Source organism: Phodopus roborovskii, unplaced genomic scaffold (genome assembly GCF_943737965.1).
Source record: "Phodopus roborovskii unplaced genomic scaffold, PHOROB, whole genome shotgun sequence".
NCBI classification, from domain to species: Eukaryota; Metazoa; Chordata; class Mammalia; order Rodentia; family Cricetidae; genus Phodopus; species Phodopus roborovskii.
Window position 1 is genome coordinate 22,148,106 of NW_026126511.1, and position 27,685 is coordinate 22,175,790.

A 27,685-nucleotide genomic window follows, 5' to 3' on the forward strand; every position below is an offset into this window, starting at 1 on the left:
TAGTGAGATAAGACCATGGTATATTTATATCCAATCTATACCTTGTAGTTGCATATGTTTCACAGAAATAATTTATATACATTTACAGTTAAAGATAGTAAATTTTTTTCTTTCTAATTATAGGACTTGACAACATAATTCCATTGTGAATTTGTCTACCATTATGAGAATTGCAGAGGGACAAAAATATAGGAAGTGACATATCAGTTGATATTAGCTGTTTGATATGATTATTTTACTTCTTTGGCTTAAAGTAGACAGGATATACTGTCAGGAACTTTTAAAGTCAAGCTCTTCATTCTAAAATTTTGTGATTGAATATTTTGAAGTATTTAACTCAACTAACTATACTTGGTTATAAAGAAATTATTCACCTATAATTCTGTGTCAAGCAACTTAACCTGTACAATTATATAGTTGCAATAAGTCTAAGATGCTGTCTCAATTTTTCATTTTTATTTCTGAAGAAAGAAGATGTAAGGAGAGCTGTATCCCTATTTGTTTTTTCCAGTTTGCCCTTTTGAGTCCTGACTGACTGGACGCTTCCTCAGTAACTCCAGTCACTCACTCCAGTTCCGCTTCAGCTCCCATTGTTTGAACTTGAAGCACATCATCAGATTACTAGTTCAAGGTCACCAGTTTCCACAAAGCTATAGAAACAATTCTAAACCAAGAATAACAGCTTGTCAACCTAATCCGGCTTTGCTTTTCACACAACAGCTGTCTTCTGGAATTGCTGTCCACTAGCTAGGTTGTTAAGAGACAATTTCCAGAGAATCATAGTCCCCAAGGACACCAGGAGAGGATGCTCATATGTTAAGTGAAATTTGTGTTTCTGTCCTTCTCACAGAGTCAGTCTGTAGACAAGGGACTGAAGACCTCAAGCCATGCTCTTTAAAGAGGAATAGAAGGAAGCTCTGTCAGATGAAAAATGAATTAACTGCCCATGCCACTTCCTTTAACAGCTACATTTTATTTGAAAAACTGATAAATCATCATGGCAATTGAAACTATAAATCTGTGCTGTATTTCTGATGAGACATGACATCCCAGATCTAAATAATCAGAATTTCATCCAATAATAATGTAATTTTGTCTAGTAGTAGAGGTTTTGGGTCAACTTATTATATATGTTCTATTTTTTAAGTAAAAATGAGTGATGGTTGAATTATAATAAAAAGCCCAGTGTAATTGTAAGTCAACATGTACTCTATATACATTTTGATCAATCTCACTGTAAATCTATAGGAACTGTCAGTATAAATTTATTCAGACAAACATACTAACTCTTCTTTTACATAGGGCCCATATCGCTGAGCATGAGATTTGCATGTATTTCACAAATGCCTTAGGATTCCACTGTGTGATTATTCTCAGGTAGAGAAAGACACTCACCGGAACTAATTTGCTACCAAGAAAATGGAGACACAGAGTAATAGAGAGTGAAGAAGTCACAAAGTTGCCCTCAAATGAGACAATATAATAATGATGAAATCAATAAATTTTAATGTGTAAAAAAGACCCTTAAGTATTGTATTTGCTAGAGTAAGTAATCATTTATAATAAGAAAAAAAATGAATTTCCAAATGTTCAGAACCATAGAAAGAGAATAATGGGATGTCTTGTTCTTTACAACACTTCTGCTATAATGTGTGTTTTTGCCACACTTTCAAATTTACTAGTGATCCACCTTCAGAACACTCAGTTTTTTCCTTCTATTTACTTATTGATTTATTTACAACTAAGGCTGAAAAAAACTGAAATAAATATTATGTAGAAAGTGCTTATTGAGACCTAAACATCATAATGCAAGCATAAAGATAAGGGCTTGATTCAGTAAATGAAGTTAAGGGGAAAAAACTTAATTTGCATACATCATACCACTGAAGTAGATATATCAAATACAATGAATTTATTTCACTCACTGAATATTTATTTAGAAATTGAAAATTGGAAATACACTCTGAATAATGCTGTAATTTACTTACTCATTTACTATAATGATGTTTCAATTATGAGTTCTTGATATGAAAAAGTAGATATGCAACAACCATAGATACAATACATTTAGAATTTTGCTAGCCATCATAAATCTCTCTTTTTTGATATTAGTACTTGGTGTGTAAATTAACTGATTAGAATTTCAACTATTGGATTATATCATATTTTTATTAAAATATTATAGTCAATGGTACATAAAAATATATAACATTCCAAATTCCACATTTGTATAACTTATTTTAAAATACATCTCCAAACACACAAATGGAGAACAATGATAGATGTTCATTTAAAAAGTACCACCTGTTTATGTACCACTATTAAGTCAGTCAAAATTTCAACATGGATGCATGGGAAGACCATTAAGAATGAACAACTGTGGAAAGGATACCCTTCCCTGTTAATGAGATCAACAACTAACTTACCCACCATCAAGGAGCCCTCATCTAGTACCTGTGGGAAACAGAAGCAAATACCCATAACTAAACACTGAGTCGAACTAGAATGCAGAGGGAGAGGACAAAACTAGGTTGCAGAAACACATAGAGATAGCTGACCTGAACAAGGAGGAGCTAATGGCCCCCCAGACTGATAGCTGGGAATCCAGCATGGAACTGACTCTGAATATGGGTCTCAGATAGAAGGACTGAGCAATCTAAGGAACCTTAGACAGTGGAAACAGGATGTATTCCTGGTGCACCAAAGGACCTTGCGGACACATCCCCCAAGGAGGGATACTCCCTTAACCTAGAGACAGGAGAGATGTCCTAGTCCCTACTTCAAATGACTTGACAGATTTACATGACCCCACCTGGATGGCATTGCCCTACACGTGGAATTGGGGTGGGGGGATGGGAGGGGAGGGTGGTCAGGGTGCATGTGAGGGGGGAGAGAGGGTACGAAGGAGGAATGGAGGGAGAGTGAACTGGGATATACTTGTGAAATAAATAATAATAATAAAAAGAATGATCTCTAAGTGAGGAGGTAATTTGTGAGCCTTTGGAGTGTGAAGAATCAGGTTTCTCCAGAGATGTGGTCCCTGAGAGTCTACGCATGTTCTAGATCATCATCCTAAACTCTTGCACTTAAGCAGCACTAAATAATTTCAGGGTTTTTTTTTTTAAGGTCATCACATGCACGGAGGAAAGAAAAGTGGTAGAGTTGACCGGTGATGATTTGAGTGGAAGGGATTTAGGGGTGGATTTCTTTAAAGTACATTGTTTATATGTGTGTAAAATTCTCAAATGTTAATAGTAATAGTGAAATAATATATTGTAATTCTGATGGCAATCTCATAAATGTATTTAATTACTACAAAGCTAAGTCAATTGTCTGATTTGTTTTTTAATCTTACTTTCTTCCCGGTAACTATTTTCTAATGTGATTAACACTTAAAAATGATGGTTCTTCTTCTTTCACAGTCTTGGGGCCTGAGCTCAAAATCAAGCTGGCAGGTGCTTTATTCAGATTTTGTTTGTTTGTTTGTTTTTTGCTAAGGCAAAATATGGATAAAAAGACACAGAAGTGCAGAACTTCTGCTTCATTACTTTCAGTCTATGGTTAGCTGGAAATATCATAGGGGGAGGCAGGGAAACAGGAAAATCCATCACATCCTGCAATTCTGGAAGCAAGATGAAGACAGAAAATAGCATACAAGATTTAACCCCAGCATTCTACTCCTCTAGTTCGATTGTGTCTCCTACTAAAAATTCCTCTCTCAAAACAAGAAAAGCAACTCTGAATCAAGGAAGGCTTCATCATATATGAAACAGTGGTGGTGGACACATTCTTCTCAAGCCATAAAATTTGCAGCCATCTCCTAAAGGCTAATAGCCTTTAGGAATAAATTTACTTCATCCTGTTGAGTTGAAATAAACTTAAAATGTCTGAGACTGGTTGAAAATTGAAGTTGAGAGTCTCGAGCTCTAACAGTTTTTGAAAAGCCAAATCAGTCACATTCTCACTTCAGAAGTGAGGAGCAGGCACACCCAGAAAGTGGGGTGAGACTAAAGCTAAACTATCCCAAAGACTACAAGCTCTGAAATCCAGAGCTCCACATCTGAGGTAAAAAACATATAATGGGCTTATGAAGGACTAGGCAAACACACCCTACTTCCTTGCCAGTTGCATCCCATGTGGCTTCTCCTGTGTGCATGTATTAAACCCTGTCTCAACTTTTCCTCAGAAACAGAAAATAGTATTTTTTATTTCTGATTTTCTGGTTTTTCCACCCTGTCTGCTATAGCATGCTTACGTTTCATGCATGAACCTGCTAGTTGATACCTATGTAATTTCTGATTCTAAAATATGTCTTCTTCTAGCATCTGTACTTTGCCTGCTGATTATTATTGTTGCTTTCTTTTTAATAATCTCTATTATTCACAATCCTGGTTGGCTTTAATTTTATAAAGAAACTTCACTTTGGTTTAGGGAGTTGGCTTAACAGTCCAGGGAACTTACATCTCTCTCTTTTTTGTAATTAATTATTTTCTTGTTCGTATTTTATATAGCGATCCCACTTCCCTCTCCTGATGTCCCTCACTCCCTCTCTCCCTTCCTCCCATGCCCTCCCCCTGACCACCCTTCCATCCCACCCCCTCCACTCCACAGGGAGAGTGATGCCTTCCAGGAGGGGTCAACAAAATCTGTCAAGTCATTTGGAATACGGACTAGGCCCTCCCTCCTGCCTCTAGGTTAAGGCCTCCCTTCTTGGGGAATGTGCTTCCAAATCCTTTTGTGCACCAGGGAATCATCCTGGTTCCACTGTCAGAGGTCCCTTAGACGCCCAGGCTTTCTAACTGAGAACTGTGTTCTTGGGGTCTGAGTTGGTCTAGTGTGGTTTTCCAGCTATCAGTCTGGGAGCCCATTGGCTCCTTGTTCAGGTCAGCTGTTCGTGTGCAAGAGGGACTAGGAAGATTGATCAGGGGATGAATAGATGAAAGAGAAAGAGAGAGAGAGAGACAGAGAGAGATCATAAAAGACAGAGCCATTATAGGTTTGAAGAGAAAACTAACTCTAGAGAAATGTCCAGAGCCCTACAAGACTGACCCCAACTAACAATTTGAGCAACGTGGAAAGGCCATCATAAATGCCCATCCCTGATAATGAGATTGGAACTTACGTCTCTTACAGAGGGTTCTAATTTGGTTTCCTCATACCTGGGTCAGCCACCAATAATATGAAATTTATGATTGCTTGCCTGGCACATGAAAAATTAATTTTATGGGTGTATTGTTTATAAGATCTTGCTTATATAATGAAATAGCTAGAACATAATAGTTTCCCTCTGTATTCAAACAATACTATACTAGCAATAATGTCGTCTCCATACATATAAGTTATGTGTTCTATAGCTCTCTTTTTCATAAATATGTGGGTGAGTTGACAGCTGATGAAATGCTTACTCAATGAAAATTCCAAGAAATAAGTGAAGAACGATTATTGCCATAATGAGACTTCTGAGGTTGGTCTCACAAAAAAAAAAAAAAAAAAAATAACCCAACTTGTTTTTAGTCTTTTTGTTTTTGAAATGACTTTCAGTGTTAGCTGCTTTCTTAAAGAGAATATATGTCATATTGTAATCATTTCATAATGATTTGATAACATCAACGCCATCATCAGTATTGGACTAAGAGTCTCCCTAAGTATTTTACAAATTGATTTTTTCACTTAACAGCAATAAATGATTGCTCAGTGTTGAATCAATGCATGCTCTCGCTGGTTGCACTCTCAATGTTAGCTATAAGCTGCCCCAGTTCTTTCTAATTATTGGGTTGTTAAAATGCCTTAGAAGTCAGCTAATAGAGTTTTTCGATGTTCCATTATAATCGCAGTCAAAAGTCTTTGTGAAGAACATCACTCAGGTCTTTTATAGTGGGTAGAAAAGATTTGTTTTCAGCATAGGTGTCTTTTGTGACATCTATTTTGTCAGTTCAAAGAAAGTGTCACTTAATATTGCACTGTCTGTGTTCAAGATATAAATGAGGTTGCTGAATATTTGAATTGTGTGTACTGAAACAAATCCTGCAGTTTGTAAAATCAAAGCAGGATCCAAGAGCAGTGATTGCTGTCATCACATTTGCTTGTATCAGTGAGCACATCCAAAGAGAGTTAAGTATTGCATTTCATAACACCTTGGCCATTTTTCAAATTTCATGTTTTGGGAAAAGAGGATGCTTCTTGTGTCACGAGGGAAATGATTTTATACTTTTATTGTATTTTCTACTTTCTTGTTATTCTATTAAACTTGAAAAATTGAGTGTGCTGTACTTATAAAATACAAATAAAGTAAACAGTGCTCTGCTGTTCCAGCAAGTTACCACATATAACAGTTCAGATCACTGTCATGTATTTACTCAGTTTCCATCCTGGAATGATTGGTATAAATTCTCTATAAAGAACTGGAAAGAATGAACTCTAAGTTGGGTATGGTAACACATGCTTTTAACTCCAATATAGGCTGGCAAATCTCTATGAGATATAGGCCAATCTGCTCTACAGAATGAGTTCAAGTATGGCCAGCACTGTTACACTGAGAAACTCTGTCATCAACAACAACAAAAAGTATGAAGACTTGCCTAGACTGTCCTCTATGATAGCACATACAGGGACCCTGTGATAGTCACAAATGGAATTAAGATTGTTGGGAAAAAAACTCTCCTTGTATTTAGGTGACAATGATGCTATCTGACACCAGGCTCCCTACAGTTGGTATTTGAATTCTTCCTCTGGTCTTTCCTTCTATCTTCACATCAACATTAGCACTTGAGTTATGTCTATGGTACAAAGTCCCTAATTATTCCTTTTATTAATGATTAGCAAACTTTCTCCATTTTGCAATGGTCATGTCAACAGATTTCCACAGGGATATATACTCTGGTCCATTTTACATAAAACATATATGACAGAAATCTGATATTTTATCATAATCACAGGTTCTCAAAAAAGTAAAGAAAAGAATGTGGAGATAGAGAAGATTTAAAATTCTGCCCATCATTTTTATTTAATAGAAACAAAATCTTTCTAAAATGAAATAAAAACAGTAAAATTTGTTACATTGAGCTTCAGCATTAGGTTAGTATCATTAATCAACTGTGTTGTGAAGAATGCAAATAGTAAAATAGTCTCACTAATTCTGAAAAAGGTCTTAGAACAAATGAAAGACTCATTCCTTATTATGTACTAATATCTTGTTTACAAACCACTACTCAAAAATCCTCCAATTAAGCTTTAATAAATATTAGTGAAATTAGTACTATTTCAGTTGTTCTCAATCTCAATGACTGTATTGATAAGTTACTTGATGTGAGCTGGAGTCTTTGCCCTAAATTCCTGTCTTGAGTTTCTGCTGCTACTTCCTTCACTAATGGAATATGTTCTTAGAGTTGTAAACTAACAGAAACCTTTTTGTCCCGTAGTTGTATCATGGCAATACAAATCATAGCACCCTACTTTTCATAATTTCTATTGGCACTGTAACAACTTTTTACTGATGGCTTGATTTTTCAAATAACATAGTAGAAACTTTTCCCCTTTAAATATATGTTTAAAGCTAGTTCTCGTGTCAAGTGGTGGTGGTACTCACCTTAAATTTACCAGCTCTAGGGAGGCAGAGGCAGGCAGATCTCTAAGAGTGCCACGCAAGCCTGATCTACACAGAGAGTTGCTAGGACAGGCTACAAAGCGACAGATTACATAGTGATGGTTATAGAATACTTAGTTATGATAAAAGATAAGTTACATAAAAGACTATAGACTCAGAAAGATAGGTTAGATGATAGAATAACTTATCCACCATCATAGAACCCTCAACTAGTAGCTGATGGAAACAGAAGCAGAAACCCACAGCTAAAAACTGCGCAGAACTCCTTGAATCCAGATGCAGAGAGGGAGGATAAGACCAGGCTACAGAAACCCAGAGACAGCTGACCTAAATAAGGAAGAGCTAATGGGCCCACAGACTGATAGCTGGGGAACAAGCATTGAACTGACTCAGACCCCCTAAAAATGGGTCTCAGTTAGAAGAAGGCCTGGGAAATCTAAGAGACCTCTGACACTGGTACCAGGATGTATCCCTGGTGCACAAAAGGACTTTGGGAGCACATTTCCCATGGAGGGATACTCCCTTAATCTAGAGGCAGGAGGGAGGGCCTAGTCCCTACTCCAAATGACTAAATAGGTCTTATTGACCTCTCCTGGAAGGCATCACCATCCCCGTGGAGTGGGGGGAGGGGTGGGATAGGAGTGTGGTTGGGAACATGGGAGGAAGGGAAAGAGGGAGGCAAGGAGAGAGGGAACTGGAATTGATATGTAAAATTAAAAAAAACATGAAAAAAATATAAAGTAAATCAAAAAACAAAATTGTCAAATGTCAGACTTACATTGTGCTTTTCCGTTGAGTAGTACTTTATTGTGTAAATGTACCACAATTTATCCATGCATTCTTCAATTGAGGGATATCTAGGAGACTTCAAAGACTCCCCATGGTGGGTGGCCTCACCTTCCCTGGGGAGCAAAAAGGGGATGGACTGTTGGTTTGTTGGGATGGGATAGAGGTTCTGAGGGGTTCAGGGGAGGATGGCAGGGAGTGAGAATTGGGATTGACATGTAAAACAACCTTGTTTCCAATTTAAATTAAAGAAAAGGAAAAATATTGCAAAATGTTAATGGACTAAATATTGTCAACTATAGTTCTTACTTGATAACTATTTTGTTATACATAATTTTATTATGTTAAAATTAAAACCCATTTTTTTTAATTTAGACAGAAAAGAGGAGATGATGGGGGATGTCCTTCTGTATATGTTTTTCTTATTGGTTGATGAATAAAACACTCTTCAGCCAATGAGGCAGGAAGATAGGCTGGGCTAGGAGATGAGTAGAATTCTGGGAAACATAGGCAGGCCCTGGCAGAGTCACAATGCTGCCAAAGGAGAATCAACATGTCCGTTTGAATCTCTTACAAAATGATTAGTTACTACAATAGTGATCTAGTCATGTGTCATATTCATGTGTGGATGTATGCAATGGCAAATGCTGCTTTTATTTAGAGAACAGAAGCTGAAGTTAAAGTAGATGAATTTGTTTTCTCTGACAAAATAAACACCAAAATGAATGCACAATTTATGCAAAAGGAAAAATATAGGTCACTTCCAAATTGAAACTTATAAAAGTAATAATGATAAATAGAATAGAACCAAGGGAATGCTGGAAATATTTATTCTTTTTCTTGGTTACTCTTCTCTCATATAATAAAGCATGAGATGTCATTTGTGTTATAGTTCTTAGCCATTGTAAAATGTATAAGCTGGAATCTCAAAATTGTTTTGATTTGCTTTTTGCTGGTGGCTAAGGATATTGAACATTTCTTTAAATGTTTCTCCAACATTTGAAATTCCTCTATTGAGTCACAATTTTTAATCATATGTTTGGTTTGTAGATTTCTACTTTCTTGAGTTCTTTACACATATTGGATATTAGCCCTCAGTCAAATGTGGAGATGGAGAGAATATTTTCCCATTCTCTAAGCTGCCATTTGCCCTATTAACAGGGTTCTTTGCATTACTGAAGATTTTCACTTTAATTAGGTTCCATTTCTGGTCAATATTAGTGACAGTTCTGTCAGTGTTCTATCAAGAGAAGTGTTTTCTGCGGTAGCTCCATTTGTTGAAGATGCTTTCTTTTTTCCAATTGTGTATTTCTGGCATCTTTTTCAAAACTCAGGTAGTCATGGGAATGTTGATTTACACTTAGATCCTTAATTGATTCATTGGTTCTATTGACCAACAACATAATTTTCTTTTCTTTTCTTTTCTTTCTTTCTTTTTTTTTTTTTTTTTTTTGTGTGTGTGTGTGTGTGTGTGTGTGTGTGTGTGTGTGTGTGTAGATACCATGTATTTAAAATACTATAACTCTATTGTGCAGCTTGAAAACACGAGTGCTGATAACTCTGGTAAGTTTTTTATTGTTCAGGATTGTTTTTGTGAACCTGGATTTTTTTTCTTCTCTATTTGAAAATAAATATTGTCCTTTCAAGGTCTGTAAAGAGTGGTGTTGGAATTTTTATGGAGATGGAATTGAATCTGTTGATCGCTTTTGATTGGAAGGCCCTTTTTACTATGTAAATTCAATCCATCTGTGAACATGGTGGATGTATCCATCTTCTGATGTCTTCAATTTCTTTCTTCAAAGACTTGGAAATTTTCTGATACATGTTTTTCTAGAAAGTCTTTAGCTTGCTTGGTTAGGTTAACCCCAAGACATTTTATAGTCTTTGTGTCTATAGTGGAATATGTTGTTTTCCTGATTTCTTTCTCAGTCTATTTCACATTAGTATGTAGTAGAACTACTGATTTTTCTTTTCTTTCTTTCTTTTCTTGAGCTAATATTGTATTCAGACATCTACTTGAAGGTGATTGTCAGCTGTATAATGTTTCCTGGTGGAATTTTGGGAGGGATGTGTGTGTGTGTGTGTGTGTGTGTGTGTGTGTGTGTGTAATCATATCATTTGCAAATACTAAAATTGTGACTTCTTCCTTTCCAATTTGTATTCCATTGATCTCCTTCAGTTTTCTTATTGCTTTAGCTAGAAATTCAAGTACTATAATGAGTAAATATGGGGAAAATTCATAGTCTTTTCTTGTTCTTGATTTTTGTGGAATTGCTTTGAATTTCCTTCTTTTTCATTTTATGTTGACTGTAGGCTTGTGTTAAACTGTCTTTATTATACTTAGGTATGTCCCTTGTATCACTAATGCATCAAAGACTTTAATAATAAAGGGGATTTGGATTTTTGTCAAAGACCTTTTCAGCATCTAATGAAAGGCTCATGGCTCATGTGTTTTGTTTTTGTTGTTATTATTTTGTTGTTGTTGTTGTTTTTGTTTTTTTTTTTCTTTTTTTGTCTTTTTGAAACAGGGTATCTCTGTATTTTTGGAGCCTGTCCTGGAACTAGCTCTGTAGACCATGCTGCCCTTAAACTCACAGATATCCACCTACCTCTGCCTCCTGAGTGCTAGGATTAAAGGCATGTATCACCAACACCCGGCTTCTTCATCTGTTTTGTTATCAATTTTTGTTGTTGTTTTAGCTTTTAAAATATGATTACATTGATTAATTAGCTTATGTTGATCATCCCTCCATCTCTGAGATGAATGATCTTTTAGATGTGTTCTAGGATTCAGTTTGTGAATATTTTGTTGAGTATTTTTGCATTTTGTATTTTATTGAGTACTTTTATTATAGATGCAAAAGTACTCAAAATTTTTGTCTCTTGAATCTTTGTGTGGTTTGAGTATCAGTGTGGCTGTATATTAATGAATGAATTTGGAAATGTTTTTTATGCTTCTACTTTGTGACATAATTTAGGGAATGCTGGCATAAACTCTTCTTTGAAGTCAGGTAGTATTCTGACTAAAACCAGCTGGCTTTGGCTTTTTTGGTTTGGGACTATTTTAATAACTGCTTCTTTTACCTAGGGGTTATAGATCAACTTAAGTTGTTTATTTGATCTGGATTTAACTTCGATAAGTACTCTATATTGAGAAAATCATTCTAGTTCTTTCAGTTATGCTGTTAAGTTACTAGAATACGATGTCTTCCTTTCTTTTCTACTCTTCTTCTTTCTTCTTCTTCTTCTTCTTCATTGTCTTCTTCCTTCTGCTCTTCTTCTTCATCATCGTTTTCTTCTTCTTCTGTAAGCACTTAGTACTACTGACATTTTAGCACTGCTTTACTTGTGTCCCAGAAGTTTGGGTATCCATTGCTTTCATTTTCATTGAATATTAGGATGTCTTTTATTATTACTATTATTATTATTATTATTTAATTCTGTCTTGACCTAGTAGTCATTCATTAGAGAGTTGTTTAGTTTCTGTGAGTTGCTAGACTTTCTGTTGTTGAAATCCAGCTTTAATCTGTTTTGGTCTCATAGTTTGCAGGGGATTATTTTAATTTTCTTGTATCTGTTGAGGCTTGCTTTGTGACTGGGTATATGTTCAGTTTTGTAAAATGTTCTATGAGGTATTGAGAAGAATGCATATTGTTTTGTGTTTGGATTTTGTTTTCTGCAGATATCTGGTAGTTCCATTGGCTTTATAATGTATAGTAACACAAGTATTTCTGTATTAATTTTTGTCTAGATGACCTGTGTGCTCAGGATTGAGCTTGACTCCTTGCCTTAACAGCTGACACTGGCTAAAATAAAGGCAACAAACCACTCATCTAGTACTTGAAATGAATACTGTTAGCCTAAAGTGACACTTTATTCCTCCTCCCAACCATTTAGTGGAACTGTTTAGGATGGATGAGGAGGGGGTTGCCTTTTGGGAGTATGAATCGTCTTGGAGGAAGTTTATCACAGAGAGTGGAATTTGAGGTTTCAAAAATCCATGTTAGGGCTAATATCTGTCACTTCCTGCTCCCTACAGTTCAGGTTGTAAAGTTCTCAAATAGTGCTCCAACACCACACCAATGTGCTTTCTGCCATGATGATATTCACATTTACCCTCTAAAACTGTTAGCAAACATCAACCCTAATATTTCTTTTACAAGAATAAATAAATATAAAAAGAATGGGTACTGTACTCATGGATGATTCAATTTTGGTTCCCATGTCATCACCCATGTCATCACCCACTCTCATTTATAGCCATCTGCAATCACATATATGCATAGTTACACAAACACACATACACATTTATAATAAAAATGAAATAGATATCAACTTAAGGACTGAGATGGCTAATGTGTTGATAGTAATACAGGGTTACCTAAATTTATATGATCGAGGCAGATTACTAAAGCCCAAATTTCTCCTATGGACAATGTCAGAGATTTAATGGTATAAGAATGTGTAAGAGTCAAATGAGAATATCCTATTGGACACAGAAAAAGGCCAAAATAAATAAATAAATAAATAAATAAATAAATAAATAAATAAAACAAAACAAAAGTCAAGAAAATTATTTTTCTCTGGTACTTTGGAGGGAATGCAACTTTGTCAACACAATATTAGTTTGTCTCACTGTTTTGACTTTCATAAGTATTTGTGCTATTTAGCCCTTATGTTTGAAATCGTTTTTGTTTTCTTTTAACTTTTTTTTACAGTTGTCATAAGATACTTATTTAGTAAGAATTTGAATAATAAAACAGATTGCTATTATTTCTATTATAAAAATTTAAGGTGACTGAAGCTATCAATAATCCATGAAAGCACAAATGATGTTTTAAGATGTGAGACTTTTCTAACTTGTTCTGAGAGTGTTTTTATCCACATCAAATCACATATTCCCTTATGAATACTAATGCATGTAGTTGCTCAGGTCATATTAGCTTCATCTACAACCAAAAACTTCCCTTGATGAGCATAACAGCCTTTCATGTTTTCTAGCAAGCTTTGCAGTTAAGAGTTCAGGGAATGAATGCAGAAGGTCCTACAAAACTTCCTTGTCTACCTATTCCTATAGTATACATCTAGTGGGATTAGGGTATGCAAATTCAGTTTACGTTCAACTGCTATCATCTGTCAATAGCTAATCACAAAAGACAGATATTAAATATACATTTTCTTTTAATATCAATACTACCAAGTTTGAGAACTCACACAATATTTTTAATGAAAAATAGATTTTTTTCATATAACATGTTATGAATATGTTCCCCTCACAACTTCTTGCAGAACCTACCATCTGTACACACAGTGAAATCCACAGCCTATCTTGCTCTCTTTTTAGAAAATAAACAGGCATCTAAAAAACAGAACTATAATAAGAAAAAATAAAAGCAGAAATTACTGAATAGGGAAAAAGAATAAGTAAAAAGGAACATGAGACAAAGGAAAGGTGTAAGAAGCAGATACATACACAGAGACACACAAATTCACAAACACAGAAAACCCAAAATGATACAAACTCAGAAACCATGAAATATATGTAAACAACCTTGCCTAGGAAAAACATCAGGAGTTGAACAAACCAATAAAGAACTGTTAAGTTTTATCTTGGCCTTCTATGGATAAGCAGAAGATATCCCCATAGGTATGGTGTGTATATACAATTAGATTAATCCTGGGATACTATCTGGCTTAGACCTGTCTAGGACTTGTCCATCTTCCAGTCTTTGTGATTTCATCTGTGCATCAGCTTTGCTGTGTCTAAAAAGTATAGTTTTCTTGATGCCTTTCATTACTCTTGGTTTTTACAATCTTTTGCCTTCTCCTCCCTATAGCTTCCTAATTATTGAGGTGAGAGATTGGTACAGATAATTAATTTAGAATTGAGTGTTCAAGAGTCTATCTCATTCTCTGAAAATTACCCAGTTGTTAACTCTATATGAGTTCCACCTACTGCAAGAAGTGTGTCTAATGATACCTGAGCAAGACACGGGTCTATGGGTGAAAATGTTATCAGGAGTCATTTTAGGGTCTGTTAGAAGAACTGAAGTATTTGAATTTCCCCGAAGTCCAAGTAACAGATTCTACAGCCATCTTAGAAGTAGTGTTTGGCCAGGCACTCCATCTCATGGAATGGGAAATAAATACACAAGTAAATAAATAAACCCATAAATAAATGACAGTTGGTTAATCCCACACTTTTTGAGCCACTAGGAACATTAGTGTGGTGGTTTGAATTAAAAAAGAAAATTGGCCCCATGGGTCCATAAGAAGTGGCACTACTAGCAGGTATGGCCTTCTCAGAGTAGGTATTGAGTTTTTTGAGGAGGTGCGCCACTAGTGGATGGGCTTTGAGGTCTCAGAAGTTCAAGTCAGGCTTCATGTTTCATAGCCTCTTCTTAGTCAACTCCATCTTGAGTATCGTATCTGCCTGCGCCACCATGCTTCCTACCAAGATGATAATATACTAAACCTCTGAATTCTAAGTCAGCCACAATTAAATGCTTTGTGTTAAAAGAATTGCCATGGTCAAGGTGCCTCTTCACAGCAATATAAACTCTTAAGATACCTTGACAGTAGGGTTAAGGCTCTAGGCAGGCTCTCCATAGACATGTCTATGTTCAACGAGTTATCTAGAGGCTGTCTTCAGCAAAATAACCTTAGTATCATTTTGTGCTGAACAAGTACTATAGCCTTGACAATAGTCAGGCATTCTTGAAATTATTCAATGATGCAATTTTCCTCAGAAAATGAATTTACAGACAGTGAATTGCAATAGAGTAAGTGCACTTAATATGAAAATAAGCACATTCATTTTTAAAAGCACACACATAGGTAAAATACTATCAAGTAATTTCATATATTATGTTTATTTTTCTAAAATTAATAGCTTTATGATACCTCAATTTTTGCTTATATCAGATAATTCATCATTTAAGTTTCTATGCTATTATCTTACTTTTGAAGAAAAACAGAGAGTAAATTATATCTGAACACTGTAACTGGCAAAATTTCTTCAGGCAAGGTGCTCACATTTGTTTTGTTTATTGCTGGTTATAGCATCAAAACTTAATGAGTCCTACAGAGTTATATGTAAATAACAGTGTAAATAAAATGGAACATTGGTGTCTGAATGAAAGTACACAAAGCTCATGGCAGATTTATGAAGATTAAATATTTGTGGATGTGAGGCTAAACAATAAGGTCAAACATTGCAGCAAGATTATAAGCCGTTAGGTGTTTAAATCACATGAACCATTTGTGAATATATTATGAGCAGTAATAGTTTATGTAGCTCAAGTACTAAAGTGTAGTACTACCAGTCCTAAGAGCAGTTTGGCTTAGAACTTTTCATTTTTTTTTCATATTAGTGTTATTTAACTTTTCAAATTTACATATATATATTTCAGGTAAAAGCCATTATTTTATTCAGATGTTATAATTATAAAAGATGTAATAACATTTTGTATATCTAAATGATTTTATCATTCTGTTTCTCAGATCATTTTAACAAGTTTAAATATCATGGTGAATAATTATTAAACATCTTAAAATTGCCATTTAAAATAACTTTCACTTATTTTGTGTCGGAGGTGTATTATGAGGGCCTACATCTATCAATGTACCTATATAAGAGACAAAGGACAATTTGTGGGTTCATTTCCTCTCTTTTGGACATCCTTTGATATTCATATGTTCAAACTAGACAGGAAACACTTGGACACTCTCACAGGCAATGGTAGTTTTTGTTTTGTTTCTTAGGTTTTTATTTATTTATTCATTCATTCAATGCATAAGACAAATGTAAAAAGAAATGGGGAGCTATTGCCACTCCAGTCAAGTTGATTCAATCATCATATCTTTAATTTCAGAAGTGGTACCAATAGCACACATAATTTTGTCTTTTAAATGGACTCTCATTCTATTTTTCAAGCTGAGATCACCAAACATAGTTTCAATAACAAATAATAAAGTAGAGATTTTTAAAGTCTGACAAAACTGTGTCATTCCCAACATTGTTCCCATTAAGCAATAGTTTAGCACTGGATATATGTGTCTGTTTCTGTCATCAATGCCCACAAAGAAGAGAAAATAAAGTTATTGATTTATTATTCCCTTTGTTTTTATGACATGCTTTCCTTTAAAAAAATAATATGACTGGTTTGTTTTCACATTCTAATTTGCACTGCATTGGACAAACTATTTTTTGTTTCATTAGAATTGATAAATATTTGATTTTATTTTCTATCAGGAGCTACGACCATAGAGAAGTATGACCTCAGAACAAATCTCTGGATCCAAGCAGGAATGATGAATGGCAGGAGACTTCAGTTTGGTGTAGCTGTTATTGATGACAAGCTCTTTGTCATTGGAGGTCGAGATGGCTTAAAGACATTGAACACTGTTGAATGTTATAATCCCAAAACAAAGACATGGACTGTTTTGCCACCAATGTCCACACATAGGCATGGTCTAGGTAAGTCCTATGATTATCGATGTAATGTTTAGAAAAGTCTTTGAACATGTAAATTATTGAAATCAATAAAAGTTAAGTGCTATAAGTTCTTACATAAAATGTCCATTTGAAGACAGTATTTTAGTATAAGGAGTTGAATAAGAGGACTTTTTTGAATCTATAGCCCATGTGGTGAGGGTGGTAAGAAAAACTGCCAAGCACTTCTTTCAAAGAATTGACAGACCACAGGTAAGTGACTGCACACATTTTATGTATTTAGGATATGCATATTAAGACATGTCATAGTTGAATTATACATCTTATATTTAGATATGCACAGGAAAACAATTCTATAATAATTTAAAAAGTATATATAAATAATATTAATTCACAAAATATCAAGTTCACATATACACACACATATTCTACTATCAATCTAAGATGTGAGCATTAGAGTTGAACAGAATAACACTATCCTACAATAGACCCATTTCCAAAGCCATACAAAAAGCACATTGTAAATGTTCACGTTGATATGGGAGTGTAAGGAAAGTTATCTAAGGTGTATGACATTCAGTCTTTCCCATTGGCTTTAGATACCCAATAACAACTTAATAGTTCACCTGTTCCATGTCTATTCCTCTTGTGGTGTGTGCATTCCCTACATCTTCCATCACAAACTGATACATCACCTCCACCAACTTGCCTCATGATTTTGACTATCTTTGTTCTTTGCTCCCTAATGCTTATTTCTTCCTATCATTTTCTTGTTTTGAGGAGAAGCTGTGGTGATAAATTATTTATGGTTCATTAAAGCTTGCTTGAGGATTAAGAAAGCAGTCAGTCACAAGTTATTGAAAACAGGCAGTGGTGACAGACACCTGTAATCCCAGGAGCCAGAGCTAGGAGGTGGTGGTACACACCTTTAATTCTAAGAGGTAGATGAATCTCTGTGATCCAATGCCATCCAGATCTATACAAGGTTGTCAATCATAAAGATGACACACAAAGTTGATCTCTGCACCTGGGATCATACACCTTTAATCCCAGCATATAAAAGATAACCAGCTGGTTGCTTCCAGGTTCTTGCTATTACAAATAATGCTGCTATGAACATAGGTGAACAGATGTCCTTGTTGCATGAATGTGGATCATTTGGGTATATGCCTAAGAGTGGAATAAGATTTCCTGAGCATATTGGGAGTGGGAGGGGGTGGTGAGTGGAGAGCGAGCTAGAAGAAAGAACATGTGGACATGTGGGACTAGAAAGACTGAGTCAGGGGAGGAATAGATGGGAATTAAAAAAATACAGATACCATAAAAGAGATAAAAGAGGGAGTCACTCTAGAGAAATGTCCAGAGACCTACAAGACTGGCCCCAACTAACAATATTAGCAATAGTGGAGAGGCTACCTTAAATGCCCTTACCTGATAATGAGATTAATGACTAACTTATCTGCCATCATAGAGCCCTCATCTAGTAGCTGATGGAAACAGAAGCAGACACCCACAGCTAAACACTGAGACAAACTTCTGGAATCCAGATGCAGAGATGAGGAGTGATAAGAAAATGGGGGCAAGACCAGGCTACAGAAACCCACAGAGACAGCTGACCTGAATAAGGGGGAGTTCATGGACCCTCACCCAGACTGATAACTGGGAAACCAGCATTGGTCTGACTCAGACCCCCTAAACATGGGTCTCAGTTAGAAGGCCTGGGCAGTCTAAAGGACCTCTGACACTGGAACCAGGATGTATCCTTGATTCAAAAAAGGACTTTGAGAGCACATTCCCCATGGAAGGATACTCCCTTAACCTAGAGGCAGGAAGGAGGGCCTACTCCCTACTACAAATGAATTAACAGATTTTCTTGATCACTCCTGAAAGGCATCACCCTCCCTGTGAAGTGTGGGAGAGATGTAAAGGGTTTAGGGGCCATGGTAGAGAGGGAGGGGGAGGGAAGTGGGATCTATATGTAAAACAAGAAAATAATAATAATAGTAATAATAATAATAATAAAAAGACAGGAGCAGGGTCTTCAGAAAGCAGTATCAGGCATTCGTCCTCCAGCCACAATGAGGATAGGAAGATATTCAGTCTCATGATTCTTTAGCCATGTTGAGGAGAGGCAGAAATCTAAGGTTTGGTGGAGCCAGGATCACCTTTCATTCTGACATAGAGTAAGAGCTAGTTACCAGCTGGTTTGCTTTTCTGACCTTCAACTTGAAGCTTGAACCCAAATATATGTCTTTGTGTCCTTTTAACTTTTGTGTTACAGAACAGTCTTCTACAGAACTTCTAAAGTGTGGAGCAGCCCATAATAATAAAACTACAACATAGAAATCACATTTCTGAGAATTCTCTCATTTGAAATAACCCTGGCAATGGTTATGAAAGCCCTGTATAAAAAAAAAAAAATGGCCTTTGGTTTGCACATTCACATTAGGTGCAGTGAGATGAAGCAAGGTTGCTTGTGAAACAAAGTATATACACTCTTTTCTGATCTGACAAGTATCCAACTATGAAGATTTTAATGAGAGAAAGCTCCATGTATTTGTCCTACATAAACACAGTAAGAATTCAAAGTCAGCACTGCCTTCTCTGTAGCCATGTGGTATCAATATTGATATTGTTTATTTTTGTCATTAATATGCTTTAAGTTTTATTTACTTTTCATGTCAGTTCCTCTGATTGATTAATATCCAGTTTTTGAATTATTCTTAGTTTACATAAAGTCACAATATTTGTGAAATGTAAATACTTACAGTATTTTAATGTCAAATTTAGGTTTATAAAGTGAAACAATTGCTACATAGCAAGTCACTATATTGTTTTCTTCTTTGAACAGTGTTAAAATTGTGTGTTATCCCTGTGAATTTACTTTCTTTGAAATTTGCTTCTCCTTATTTCTTTTTTAATTTGTGGTAAATGATCATTTTCCTCTCTGCATTCTTCAATCCTTTCTTCAATCTTCTGTTCTCTCTTTTCTGCTCCTTTTCCTCTTCTTCCTCCTCCTTCTCCTCCCTGCTCTCCCATTTCTGACTCTTATCCTCACTTTCTTTTGTCTTCTTCTTAATCTTCCAATTATTTTTAATGGTTGTGGCAGATATGTACACGGTAGGGTTTCTGAATCTTTTATGGATCATGTGAATAAGAATTATTCTAATTCAATAAGGATCAAGTCTCTTGGATTTCTTTGCAACATAGCTTAGTAATTCACATGAATGCAAACATTGCATAAATTGTATTCCCATTTCGCTTTTAGAATATCTGCTGAATCTATTGCCTACATTGTTATTTCACGCAAGAAGTAACAATTGACTTCATTATTTTTGGTCATTGTTTTTTAATTTATTCTTAGATACTTCCACAATTACATAATGATTCTACCAAAATTTGCTTCCTAGGAAATTCTCCTTCTGCTTTCATGTCTCCTTTTATATATGACTCACAGCTTCTAATTGGGATTGCACATAAGAGCAAGTGTGTATATAGACAATTTTTAGTGAATGCACTACTGAAGGAAATGACACATCTGTAACCATTAATAGCTAAAAGTCCATTCAGTAAAGGTAGTTTCTGAAGCCCCTCCCTCATCCACAATGAAATATCAGCAGGCCAATTTTGTACTTATCTTGCACAATTAATCACAGCTACAGTAAGTTCATGAATTCACATATAATGCCAAGTCCAGAAGACATTCTGTGTGGTTGGGGTCCCTGTCCTCTGTACTCTTTCCACTGTGTGTACCATGTTTCTCTAAGTCTTAGCAAGGGTAAAATATAGTAGTGACCTGGAACCCTGACCAAAATAGCTAAAGTTAGTATATAAAAAAAAAATATATATATATATATATATATATAGGAATAATTTGAAGAAAATGTATATAATTTAAAACAAAAGCCATAGGATTTTGACCTGTCAAGCATTTTATCTTGATCACCTAATATATTTTTAATATATTAATATATATTCATAGTTTATGAGGTCACAGAAATAGGTTAATTGATAAAGGTGATAAAGTGTTAAAATATTTTATAGTTTTCAATAAATTTACTATGTACTTTCTACTTGGTCAACTAGACTATGAAAATAATATGAATATTAACTTTGTGGTATCAGAGAAGCCATGTGTCTGCTTAGAGAATACAACTAATTAAGTCAATGTGTTTTCAATTAGCTACAAGTATTTACTATAACATTAATTTCTATAAAACATGACTATGAAAATAATATCTTTTTCATATTTTATGTAGATAAAATTTGATAAGACAATACTTCATATTTTCCAAAATAGTCTGTTGAGGAAAGATATATTGAGTAATATAATGACTGGCTATAAAAGAAATATATGCCTGGGATTGTTTTGCTCTTGTGTGATTTGATTTTTTATGGAACACAATGAACATAATATTCTTAATAGAGAACATAATAATAGAGCAGAGTAAATTTTTTTTAAATTAAGAATTAGGAAATGCTCCTTTCAAACATTTTACAGCCAATATTTCCATCTCATTCATTTGTCCCTTGTGTCTCCTGACACACTCAGGTCAATAGTTTTATAGTTCTTCCACAGTGCTGCATCTAACAAGTAAGGAGAGTATTAAGTTTGCCTGTTTTCTCTGTTTCTGGCATTTCCTCAGCCTTACAGAGGCAGTGCAATAAGATGTCTCATATTTCTTTTATCACATGCAAAAGAACATCAGGTTAATATTTAACAAGCTTCATATTAAACATTTTTATAACAAAGGCATTTTAAAGACATTAATGATGACTATTGAAAGCAGAAATAGAAGTTACATTTTCTCATTTACAATTCATGAAGGATGAATGTTTGAAATGATCAATTAAAATATTTATTATCTGAATGATATACACTGAATTTCAAATTCAAATTCAAGTATATATATATATATATATGTATGAATTTGTATAAGAAGGTACACAATAATCATGATATATACATACATATAAATGTATATAGATTTCTTTGTGAATGCCAATATATTACTCCCTCCCTGTTACAAAACTTTGATAGCCCAACTTTGTCTATGAAGTATATTTCTTGCCTGAATGACTTCTGACTCCATATCTGAATTATTACACTAAGCTGGAGTTAAATTACTAGAATAATAAGAGGAGAGAATAAGGTGAGATGGATTTTAATTATATCCGGAAATGTTCCTGTATTAGGGGGAAAAAAAAAACTAATCAGTTATATAAACTCCTGGAGAAAAGCAGGTGGGAAAATAATGGACATTGAAATACAACTGGAAACATAATCTTCTTTAATACTTAGTGTATATATTTTATAAGAAATATGACTAAATGTAATGTTTATTTTCAGGGCTTTCCATAGGTTTTAGTGAACACAGAATAGAGCTAGTAATGAATGCACTGAGGAATACATCAGCAAAAATCCTGTGTTTCTCTCTACTACAGCTCACTGGGATAGAGAAAACTCATTCTAGTCTGTCAGTTTTTATTTTATAAAAAGGAGCACCTTGTACAGAGTAGACACTGTTCTGTGACTGTTCTGTAATTACTTGCATGTGTGTTTGTTCTTTTTTGCATTGCTTGTATTTAAAGAATAGCATTGTTTACTAGACCAGATCAACCTATTTATTTATAAAGGTTTCCATAGATTTGCATAAGGGATTTTAATGCAGTACATTCAATATTGTGAATCAGATGTTAAACATATATAAATCTGAGGGGGAAGTAGTTTAAGTATATAGCTAAAGCAATGACTCTAATAGCATTTGCCTTTTTAATTTATTTTTAGTTTTTGAAATTATTTTACATTCCAATTACTGTTCTCCCTGTCACACCTTCCCTCCCCTCTAGCCCACCCTCAGTCCACTCATCCTCATGGGCAGGGCTCCCATGAAGAGTCATCACAGTCTGCCATAATAGGTTGGGGCAGGACCACACCCCTCCCTCACACATTAATACTGAGCATGGCATCTTACCATACAGAATGGGCTCCAACAGCTAGTCATATGCCAGGATTATATCTTGGTTATACTGCTAGTGAGCATGGGCTCCAACAAGCTGGGTCATGTGCCAGTTTTCTATCATGGTCTGACTGCCAAGGGCCCCTCTGGTAGTCCAAGCTTCACAACTGTCTCCCACATACAGAGGGCCTAGTTCAGTCTCCTGGAGATTCCAAAGTTGTAGGTCCAGAGTTTGTGAGTTTCTAGGAGGTTGGTTCAGCTGATTCTGTAGATTTCTCCATCATGGTCTTGGCCTCCCTTGCTCATATATTTCCTTCTTCCCTCTGCCTGGATTCACAGAGCTCAGCTTTGTTCTTGGTTAGGGATCTCAGTGTCTGGTTCCTTCAATTGCTGGATGAGGACTTGAGGACAGTTGGGGTATTTGTCAATCTTATTACAGGGGAAGGCCAGATCAGCAATTCTCTCTATTATTGCTTGTAGCCTTAGCTGGGTTCCTTCCTGTGAATTCTTGAGAGTTACCCTAATTCTCCCTAAACCCATGGTGACTCTCCCTATTAATATATCTTTTTTCCTGAGTGTAGTGTAAGCAGGGAGGGCTTATTGAGTAGTCTATGGGGCCTCTGGTAGTAGATCAGTATTTATCCCTAGTATATGAATGGACTTTTGGAGCCTACTCCCTCAGCCTAGACACATGGGGAAAGGCCTGGGTTCTGCTCCAAATAATATGACAAACTTTGAAGACTCCCCATTGAAGACCTCACCCTCCTGGGGTGCAGAAAGAGGATAGAATATGGGTTGGTGAGGGTAATAAGGGAGGACAGGAGGGTGCAGGAACTGGGATTGATATATAAAACAAGCTTGTTTCAAATTTAAATTTAAAAAAACTTTTTTTTTTTCATTGCTCTCCCACTGTATCCTTGTCTGCCTAGGCCATCTCCTTCCACCCTGTTCTCATCCTTCTTCCCCTTCCCCTTACCACACCCAACCCCAGTTTGGCTAGTAAATCTCATCTAATTTCTTTTCCAGGGTTGTCCATGTCTCTCTCCTAAGGTTCTTCTTTTTACATAGCTTCTCTGGAGCTGTGTATTTTTTTAATTTATTTATTTTTCTTATTTTCATATTGATCCTAGTTCCCTCTCTGTCCCTCCCTCCCTCTCTTCTACCCTCTCATGCCCCCCAACCATCCTCCCATCCCACCCAGGCCCCCACTCCACATGTAGGGTGATGCCTTCCTGGAGAGTTCATCTAAATTTGTCAAGTCATTTGGAGTAGCTTGGGACTAGGAAGATGGAGTCAGGGGAAGAATAGGCGAGAGAGAGAGAGAGAGAGAGAGAGAGAGAGAGAGAGAGAGAGAGAGAGAGAGAGAGAGAGAGACTATAAAAGAGGGAGCCATTATAGGTTTCAAGTGAAAACTGACTCTAGAGAAATACCCAGAGACCTACAAGACTAATGTTAACTCTTATAGCTTGCCTTGCTCTCTTACTAAGACTAACTGAACACAGCTAGGTCACTTTAACCTCACAAGTTCAAACTAAAGACATTTTGTAAAGAGATCATAAATTTGAAACTTAAAGCTGAGTATAAGGTCAGAGTTGCAGATGTCCAACCATGGTGACAAAGAAAAGCATGTCTATTCTTTACTTGCCAGTCTACTAACAATATATCTTCATCTTAAAGTTTTCAATGGGCAATGTGCCCACACTTACCTGGTCACAGTTAATATTTGGATCTTCTGGTGTCTTACTTATTTTCCACATTCAATATTTCATGTAGAAATCCATTTTATTAGTTATTATATATATTTCCATGGGGAGTGTGTGTATGTATGTGTGTGTCTATTGTGGATGAGACTATATCCCTAATTTACATTTTAGTATTATTTTTATAGGTGTATAGATATGCTACTCAACTTTTGTATTACTTTAATATAATTTGTTTTCTTTTAACAAAGGTATTTATCTGCTGTCAGAGATTTTTAGTGGAGTCTAGAGAAGTGATTAACAAATTGTGGGGAATAACCTATTATTGTGGAACAGCTCTCTCACAGGAGTCACCTAAGAGCATCAGAAAACATGAACACTTACATTTTGATTGTTAACAGTATAAAAATTATAATTATGAAGTAGCATTGAAAATAGGGGGGCACATACCATGAAGAACTTCATTAAAGGGTCACAGAATTATGGAGGCCCAGTCCACTGCTCTAGAGTATTTCAGGTTAGGGCTAAGTGATATAAAAACAAGGGATACTGTGATTTTTAAGGTTTGTACTCTGATGGGATGACTTGGGTACCATAATCTGCCATGGCCTGGCAGCTCTCGCCCAAGCTTAACAACATGGGGGATCCCCCCCCCCAGTGAAATTTCTTGCTTGCTACTTGCCCTTATTTGGAGAAGTTCTCTAGGCCTAAAGGCCTGCTTTTTTCTGAAAGCTCTACATAAGCATGGTTGCCAGATTTTTCTCCCCTGTAGTCCATAGTTCCTTGCTAGATTTCTCCCCTTGCTGTCCAATAGTAACTATATTTTGTACTAGAAACTTTATGGTAGAAATGTGCTGTTTAATGAGAATCAGCCAATTTGCACAGCCTTTATACCCCCCTCTCTTTCTGGAACAAGTAGAGCTGTTGCACTTAAATTGTCTCCTAGTAGAGTGCTCTGTTGACCAGCAAGAAATCCTACCCTGTTCACTGACTTCTGCTCCCTCCCCATCTCTTACACCAGAACTAACTTAGCCCTGTTTTTCTTCTATTGTTTTACAAACTCTAGCTAAGTAAAACACTGTATTGGAAAGGGTGGGGATCAGGAGCACACTTTTCTTGATACTTAATGGGGAATTCTTTGAGTTTTTTTTTTTTAATCTAATATAATATGCTGCTCTCCATAAGTTTGTGATGTGTTGAAGTGTGCTCCTTCATATCATTGTAACAATAATAATAAAAAGACATTTTATTTTATGAAGCATCATTTCTACCTTTATTGAGATAACCATCTGAATTTCATTCTTTCTGTGATGAATGAATTTTTTGATGTGTGTTTCTTGAATCACCTATGGATGCCTGGAAGGAGTGTTAAAATGGATATGATTTTCAATTAAGTTTTCAAGTATTTTTTTTTTTTTTGAGAATCCTTGCATTTATGTTCATCAGGGAAATTAAGACTATAATTTTGCTTTCTGTGTCTTATCGGGCTTATAAAGCAGGATAAAACTGGCTTCATAAAACAAGACTTTTGAAAGAAATCTTTGTACAATTTATAGGATAATGCTGTTTATGTTAATTCTTTCAGGATTTAGTATGTTTCTACAGTACATTCATATGATTCCAGCAGTTTTGGATAGAAAGAAGTTTTTTTATTGCTACAGTTTTTTTTTTTTTTGTTGTTGTTCTTTTTGTTGTTGTTGTTGTTTTTTGTTTGTTTTTTATTTTGCCACACTTTCATTGTGCTTGTTTATTTCATTTTTTTCTTCCTTTCTTAAGTCTAGGTTTCTCTGTGTAGCCATGGCTTTCCTTGAACTTCTTGGTCTGTAGACCAAACTGGCCTTGAAATATAAAGACTTGCCTGCCTCTCCCTACCAAGTGATATTTTGATTGTGTTTTGATAGGTTATGGGGCTCTCAAAATTCTTCAATTTGAATTTGAATATCTAAATTAAGGGAACATGTATTTAAGGTACATTAGTATTGTTCTGTGAATGACATTTTTATATTATGTCTCCTTGTCATCTTTAATTTAATTAGTTTGAGCATTTTCTTTCTTTTGGTTAATTTTTCTAATAGTCTGTCAGTCTTTTTTATTTTTCAAAGAATTCATTATTTGTTGCATTGACTTTTTAATTTTAACTTTGACTTCATTAATTTACTCCCTAATCTTATTATTTTTTTTAATGTTCAAGTTTCAGGTTTGGCTCATTCTTGATTTTATCACCTTAAAGTCCAACAAATTCTTTATTACTTATTTTTGATATCGGCAATTAGCAATATAAACATTCTTCATACTCATGTTTTATTGTATCATGTGCATTTTGATGTGTTTTCCCTTTCATTAATTTCTATAATTTAAAAAATTACCATATTGATTCATAAAGTATCAAATTTATTCTCAAAAAATGTTTTGTTTAGAACTATTGACATCTAGCATTATTCTATGGTGTTATAATATAGTACACAATGCCATTTCAATTTTTCTACATTTATTGAAACCTGTCTTCTAAACTGTGGCACAATTTTGGAGAATATCCCGTGCTTTGCTGAGAAGAATTTGTAATTTTTTTTTTGTTTGGATAGAATGTTCTGTGCATGTCTATTAGATCCATTTTGATGATCTTTTTAAACAATATTTTTCTGTTTAATTTTTGTCTGTATGCTGTGTCTTAGGAGACAGTAAATTTGAACTGCCTTACTTTTACAAGTGCTTTCCTGTCAGCCTTGACCCAGAGCACCATCAGCCCCAAAATAACACACAGAGACAAGACACGGTATTAATTATGAAACTATTGGCTGATTAGTAGCATTTCTTATTGGCTAGCTCTATCTTAAATATTAACTCATTTGTGTCAATATAAGTGTTTCCACTTGGCCTTGTCTTACTAGAGAGAGGGTTTGGACCTCTTTTCTCACATCCTACATATTTAATCCTCTCTACTATAGCTCCCAGAATACTCCTTGTCTCTTCGTCCCACCTATCTTGCTTTCCTATTGGCCCACAGGAAACATATATATAACATATATATAACATATATATAACCAATAAGAGAAACATATTTACAGAATGACATCACCAATTATCTCCTCTTTCTGTGTAAAATATAAAGGACTTTAACATTAACACAGTAAAATTCCATGTGAAAAAACGGTTATCAAATAAGAACTATTGTTAACAATAT

At 35.2% G+C, this 27,685-nt stretch overlaps 1 protein-coding gene across 1 annotated transcript in view; it reads left to right on the plus strand.

Moving 5' to 3' along the window:
• The window catches only part of Klhl1 (kelch like family member 1), a 262,568-nt gene that overhangs the window by 183,065 nt on the left and 51,818 nt on the right, over positions 1-27,685 (plus strand). Inside the window, exon 7 of the mRNA XM_051195755.1 lies at positions 16,644-16,868. Within this exon, the coding sequence (XP_051051712.1) occupies positions 16,644-16,868 (225 nt within the window). The remainder of the gene's footprint in view (positions 1-16,643; positions 16,869-27,685) is intronic.